The sequence below is a fragment of the Brachycentrus maculatus genome, unplaced genomic scaffold, assembly GCF_059751285.1.
Source record: "Brachycentrus maculatus isolate JH-2025_06_01 unplaced genomic scaffold, ASM5975128v1 h1tg000070l, whole genome shotgun sequence".
Classification (NCBI taxonomy): Eukaryota; Metazoa; Arthropoda; class Insecta; order Trichoptera; family Brachycentridae; genus Brachycentrus; species Brachycentrus maculatus.
This window is the reverse complement of record NW_028280824.1, coordinates 375,021-382,500: the sequence shown is the minus strand read 5'-3', so window position 1 is coordinate 382,500 and position 7,480 is coordinate 375,021. Positions and strand designations below refer to the sequence as shown.

General features: G+C 35.7%; 1 protein-coding gene across 6 annotated transcripts in view; it reads right to left on the bottom strand.

Annotated features, from left to right (window-relative positions):
* The window catches only part of da (transcription factor daughterless), a 119,751-nt gene extending 113,330 nt beyond the window's left edge, over positions 1–6,421 (bottom strand). For 4 of the 6 annotated variants that reach the window (XM_088257069.1, XM_088257072.1, XM_088257070.1 and 1 more), the window contains exon 1: positions 6,241–6,408. In XM_088257069.1, the coding sequence (XP_088113195.1) occupies positions 6,241–6,322 (82 nt within the window). In that variant the 5' untranslated portion in view covers positions 6,323–6,408. Of the gene's footprint in view, positions 1–6,240 lie in introns of all 6 variants that reach the window. The other 2 variants (XM_088257074.1, XM_088257071.1) reach the window with 2 other exon arrangements.
* Between the last annotated feature and the right edge of the window lie 1,059 nt (positions 6,422–7,480).

Genomic DNA, 7,480 nt, shown 5'->3' with positions numbered 1-7,480 from the left:
ATTTTATCGATAATGCTTATCTCAGCTTTGCATTCCTTCCTTCACTTCAGTAATCATTCCTGCACTTCAGTAAGCATTTTAAAATGATGATTGGCTTGGATTGGCTTGGATTGGCTTGGATTGGCTTGTACTTTTGTCCATCTTTTTTCGGGGGGAGCTCTTGATCGGTGCGTGAACACGTTGCGCGTAAATTCGATCACACTTAACTGTCGTAGTCGCTTTCATCTTTCAAAACCGGACTGCCGGACGGTAAAATTCCGTGTAGTGCACAAACGCCCGAAGAATGATGAAAGTCCGCCTCCGTAATGGTTAGCAGCTCGGCTACCGTACTGGCGGTCCCCAGTTCGATTTCAGGGAGGGGGATGAAAATAAATTAAGAAAGGTGTGTTGAGATGGTTTGGACATGTGTAGCGTATGAGTGAAGAAAGAACGGTTAAACAAATTTATGAGGCGAATGTAGTTGGAAAAAGAAGCAGAGGACGACCGAGGAAAACTTGGCACAATCAGGTATGTCAAATACTTGAAAGCGGCCGGGTCAGGAGTCGTAATAATCGTCATGTATGAGGAGATGCATGAATGTAGAAGAGGCAAAGAATGTTTGCAAAGACAGAGTGGTGTGGCGTTCGATTCTCTCTGCCTACCCCTGCGGGGAAGCGGCGTGATGGTTAGTTAGTTAGTTAGTTAGTTAGGATGAAAATAAATATATGTGATGTTACACTCTAATATGTATTTAATATAACCCTGCACTGATCCCTGAGGCGCAGGAGTGATCAACTCGCCTTAGTGTAAGTAACGATCAAAATAACACTGCTTTAACACGATGCAGTGCCCTATGCACCATTGGGTGCGGATAAGTGAAGATATTGTGAACCATGCAATAGCTATGGATCTTCCTCGAAAAACATCAAGAGGACCAAAAAATGCTGCAGAAAAATATCATGATTCGAAGGCATTTCCTAGGTGACGTTGTATATGATAGAAAGACCTACAGCCTGAGGACGAGGAGAGCTGACCCCAACAGTCTACGAAGACGATAAGTTGGGATGGAGCCAGGAAGAAAATATATATGTATACATATCGCTCGCTCCTTTTAACAACGTCACATATCAAAAAACTTGATTTTTCAGGAGATCGTTTTAAATGTTAAAAAATATAATGAAATGTATAAAAAATATATCATGCCACTTATTGAACTTTTTACTGTGCAACAGATCTTTTTAGGTAAAACCTGAATGTATTTTCACTATTTGAAAAATATTTAGTATATTTAAAAGAATAATTAAACAATACCTTTTCTTAAAAATGGAAAAACAACACTTTCTGCCCTGTAGCGGGTAAATATTAAGTTAAAAATATGCCGCTTTTGCTGGGATATAGTACGTTTTCTGGGCATTTCGAAAACATCCACAACTGAAAATTGTCGATTTTTGATATATGACGTTGTTGAAAGGAGTGAGCGATATAAGTATATATTATATATGGTTATAATGTCAACGGTTTCAAAGCAAATAGCTTCTTCCTCCTTCAGTTTCCGGTCGACATTATAATCTAGTTGTAATAAAATACACAGTGATATATGCAAAGATATAAAATGGATAAATTATAAAAACTAACTAACTAACTAACCATCACGCCGCTTCCCCGCAGGGGTAGGCAGAGAGAATAGAGCGCCACACCACTCTATCCTTGAAAACATTCTTCGCCTCTTCCACGTTCATGCATCTCCTCATACATACCCGCCGATTGTTACGACTCCTAACCTGACCACTTTCAAGTATTTGGCATACCTGATCGTGCCATGTTTTTCTCGGTCTTCCTCTGCTTCTTTTCCCACTAACATTCGCCTCACAAATTTGTTTTACCGTTCTTTCGTCACTCATTCGTTCCACGTGTCCAAACCATCTCAACACACCTTTCTTAATTTTATCGATAATGCTTATCTCAGCTTTGCATTCCTTACTTATTTCACTATTCGCGCATCTATCATACATCGTTTTAAATTATATAATGTATAAAAGTAAATTTAAGTTATAAAATTGACTCAAATGTGTAAAAACCACTTCTATTAAATTGTTTAATGGCCAAAAAAACGTCGGTTGCTCATTTACAGGCGAGAGTAACAAAAAAATAACGATTCAACCGTCAAAAGAGAGTAATCGATTCAGAATCGATATTGTAATTGCATTCCTACGTGAATATGGAAGGCGGCAAAATGTATTTTCGGAAAAGATAAATTATGCACAACATTTTGAGTGTGTCCAAATACATGTTCACAAAAGCTCAATAAAAAACTTATTTTCATCTCACCAATAGATGTCTCTAGTGAAGTTCTAGTGATTCAAGAACAATGTTTCAAAATTGGTTCATATATCGCTCACTCCTTTCAAGAACGTTATAAATCAAAAATCATCAATTTTCAGTTGTGCATGTTTTCGGAATGCCCAGAAAATGTACTATATCCCAGGAAAAGGGGCATATTTTTTTTATTAATATTTACCCGCTACAGGGCAGAAAATGTTGTTTTTGCATTTTGAAGAAAAGGTATTATTTAATAATTTTTTTAATTAACTTAACATTTTTCAAATGGAGAAAAAACCCTCGGGTTTTACCTAAAAAGATCTGTTGCACAGTAAAAAGTTCAATAAGTGGCTTGATTTTTATTTTTAATACATTGTGTTATATTTTTAAACTTTAAAAACGTTCTCCTGAAAAATCAAGTTTTTTGATTTATGACGTTCTTGAAAGGAGTGAGCGATATATAGAACGTCCAAGAATTTGAGTTGTGTTGTTATCAATCATGGGTAGAATTGGTGAGATTATTACACGTGTGTAAAGTGATAACTTAAACCAGCCTATGACGGTCGTAAGCCCCGTAAATGCCCAGACTTCCATATTCTCCTTCGTCTGTGTTGAGATGTCAAAAAATAATATGAATTAATTTCGGCACAGATTGAGAGGCTGTGGCATTGCAGGGGGGTATTACATAAAAAGAAAGTTATTTGCAATCAATTACGACGTATTTATAGGAGATGTATTAATCTAGGAGTCTCTTAACCGATTCGCCATATTCTCGGTAGGTACTTAGAAATGTAGAAGTACTCCGAGAAAAATTATAGTGGGGCGGTCTGACGATGCCGGATACGACGAAACCCGACTTACTAGCCAAATAATACAATACAGTGGCGAAAACTGAAACAGTCTGATTTAACTAACTAGCTAGCCGCTTCACCGCAGGGGTAAGCAGGGAGAATGGAAAGCCATACCACTAACTAACTAACAAACCATCACGCCGCTTCCCTGCAGGGGTAGGCAGAGAGAATAGAACGCCACATCACTCTGTCTTTGCAAAAGTTCTTCGCCTCTTCCACGTTCATGCATCATTCCTCTGCTCCTTTTTCCAATTAAATTCGCCTCATAAATTTGTTTTACCGTTCTTTCCTCAGTCATTCGTTCCACATGTCAAAACCATCTCAACACACCTTTCTTAATTTTATCCATAATGCTTATCTCAGCTTTGCATTCCTTCCTTATTTCACTATTCGCACATCTATCATACATCGTTTTGTCGCACATTCTTCTGAGAGATTGCATTTCGACTGCATTCAGTCTACTTTCATCCTTCTTTTGCCAACTCCATGTTTCACTTCCATACATTAGAGTTGGAACCAGTACTCCATTGTGTACTGCCAGTGCTTCCGCTGATAGGTTTTTTTTTGCAATAACTGACACCACTCTGTATTTGCAAACATTCTTCGCCTCTTCCACATTCATGCATCTCCTCATACATTTATAAAATATATGTTGCACTAACTATAAACACATGTTGACAGGTTTTGACTTGTTTACGACCCTACGACCGTACAGTACTAAAAATATTTTTTTCTTCTAAAAAAAATTAATATTTTATTGTTTATTATTAAAATGCTTTGAGATCCCAACGCATTTGTTAGCATTTAAATTATTTTAGTAATTATTGGAAATTCTCTGGCCCAATATCGCTCTCTCCTTTCAAGAACATCATAAATAAAAAAAACTGGATTTTTCAGAAGAACGTTTTTAAAGTTTTAAAATATAACACAATGTATTAAAAATAAATATGAAGCCACTTATTGAACTTTTTACTGTGCAACAGATCTTTTTAGGTAAAACCTGAAGGTTTTTTTCTCCATTTGAAAAATATTTTGTACATTTAAAACAATATTTGTACCATATTTTGTACCTTTTCTTCAAAATGCAAAAACAACACTTTCTGCCCTGTAGCGGGAAAATATTAAGTTAAAAATATGCCTCTTTTGCTGGGATATAGTACATTTTCTGGGCATTCCGAAAACATGCACACCTGAAAATTGACGATTTTTGATTTATGACGTTCTTGAAAGGAATGAGCGATATGTCCCTACAGTATTGAAAGGGTTAAAACAATTATTCTTAGTTTACAACTGCGAAATAAAATCATTTAATAATAAATCCATAACATGATCAAATTGAAAACACGTTATCTTACGACCGACATTTGACCCTTTTTCGATTAGCGAAAAATCCACTTTTTTAATATGTATCTTTTTACAAGATCCCTTAGGCTGAGTGTAAGTAGAATAAATGAGTTAAACTATCTAACCATCACGCAGCTTCCCCGCAGGGGTAGGCAGAGATAATCGAACGCCACACCACTCTGTCTTTGCAAACATTCTTCGCCTCTTCCACGTTCATGCATCTCCTCATACATACCCGACAATTATTACGACTCCTGACCCGGCCGCTTTCAAGTATTTGGCATACCTGATTGTGCCAAGTTTTCCACGGTCTTCCTCTGCTTCTTTTTCCAACTACATTCGCCTCATAAATTTGTTTAACCGTTCTTTCCTCACTCGTACGTTCCACATGTCCAAACCATCTCAACACGCCTTTCTTAATTTTATCTTTTTAAAATTATCGTTAACTCATTTAATATAAATGAGTTAATGATAATTTAATTTAACAAAGGAAAATACAACATCAACGTGGACTAATTTAACTCGATTTTAACTTGAACCAATCACTGAATAACACCTGTTTTTTTTTAATATAATTTTTTTTTAAATAATTATTTGCATAATAAATATGTATTTATAAATATTCTGACTTTCATCCCAAATTCACGTTTCTATATTTCAAACTCTCTGCTAGTAAAAATCTAATATCACAGTTTAAATAATAATACAAATTTATAATTTTTCATTCCCAATGTATTAACCTAAAAAAACTATCCATTTTAAATTGATGTTTCACTTAGTAAATACCACTATTTCTATAGTGGTATTTAATAAGTAAAATTTGAATTAAAATGGATAGGTTTTACCACAAAGTGACTGCCAAATCAATTAATGAAATTAAAAAAAAAACTAATGTGACATCAAATAGATCTGAATATTTGAATATTCATTCCGATTCCACTTCTAGAATATTTAAATTTTTTCATCCCAAATACATCAAATTACCGTGCTTTTACAATTCTGCTTTCAAAAGCTTATTGATATTCACTTGTTTTCTTTTCTAGTTTTGTATGGATAAATTCTAAAATAGACTTGTGACAGTAGATATACAAGCAAAAAGAGTTGGGACATTGCAAAACGGAATCGGTACGAAAATGTTGGTACGGAATAATTGTGTCTCGATTTAAGAAAGTGGTCTTTGAAAAAATTCACATAGCCCAAGGCCACTTCTTAACCAATATTCGTGTTGTATTCGGTGTTTTCATTTCGTGCGCGGCACAGCAGCGGAGTTCACTTACCAACCAGCCAGATTCAACAAGCTATCACACACGGAAACGAGGAAATGGCATATATGTTAACCAGAGACCCGTTTACGTGCATAAAAATGTCTCTCTTGTCAGCGGGGCACGTAAAAGGAACGATTTGACTCACTTTCAGTGACGGAGTCTCGCACAATGAAATAGTACACTTGACAATTCGTCCAAATAAAAACCAAAACAAAGCGATTTGGTCGGAGAATCACACCATTATAGCGAGCACAAATTCACAATAAAAACACGTTTTGACGTCGACGGTTAGTTTATTTCCCCGCTCCCGGGGAAGATACATTTATAAATCGGCGTTTTAATGAAAGCTGTTAGGATTTCGAGGAGGATAGGAACACACGCGCACTATTATACCCCGAATTGCACAATTCCGCGGGACACTATGACACCATTTACCGCTTTTCTGACGCGTCGTTTCGTAAATTACGCGATAAAACACTCACCTGGCTGTTTGTTGGCGATTTTATTGAAACAGTTTTGGAATACTTCATATAAATGCATAGGTTCGTCATCGCTAGTCGCCATTTTGGAAATTACTGCGGCTAGCAGGAGCGGAAGGGTGGTGGAGGGGTACTGGAGGGAACCGGGGGAGAGGGGGAACTCGACCTCCGCGAGATGAAAACATCACTGGCAAGCCACAGATAAACGAAGTGGCAAACTGATTTTACCTTTGGTGATACCATACGAACAAATAAATTCCCCTATTTTGTCTTCTCGGGTAAGTACTATATTGTGTATCGGGTAAGTACTTTATAAAATATCAACCATTTTCCGATGAATTTACCAAAATCAATTTTTTTTTAATAGTTTACTTTTTTTTTAGTCAGATAATAATTAAGTTTGATTAAAAACGGTTTTTTCTAAAAAAGTATTTTTTAAATATATTTTAAATATAGGCTGATAAAAATACCTATTTCTACAGTTTTGGATCTTTAAAATACCATACAAATTCCTAGGTCGTTTCATCACGTATGGGTATTTACAATTTGATTAACTTTGTCATATTTTCTTCCCAACATATTTTTTGAATACATCTTGGGTTGTTATTAACCGTTTGCCCGTTTTGCTTATACTTCCTACGAGCAAAAAAATGTGCCTTTGAGGATTTGCTCGTACTGGGTACGGCACAAAAATGAAAGTGGATTTGCCCGTACCTGGTATGAAAAGAAATAGCTCAAACTAATTTTACCGTATTATTTAATGAGCTTTATGTGTATGGATAATAGTAGATTCTCTCGCCCAGTGTCGATATTATTTCAAATGTCTCGAACTATTTTTCTTAATACTTCAACTTTACTATCATAAATATATTTATTTTAAAGGTTTCACCGATTGCAAACATTAGAGAATAGAACGCCACACCAATCTGTCTCTGCACACAATCTTCGCTTCTTCCACATTAATACATCTTCTCATACATACACGCCGAGTTTTCCAACAGCTATTTAAACAACCATGTTTTCCTCGGTCTTTCTCTACTTCTATTACCAATCAAATTCAGCTTGTAAATTTGTTTAATTGTATCGATAATGCGTATCTCACCCTCACATTATTTTCTCATATCACCATTCGAATATGCGCTATATAAGCTATCCAAATTTATTATTATTAATATTCGAACATCTGTCGAACATCATACTGCAGCATTTTTACTGCAATCAGTCTACTTTCATTGTCCTTTTG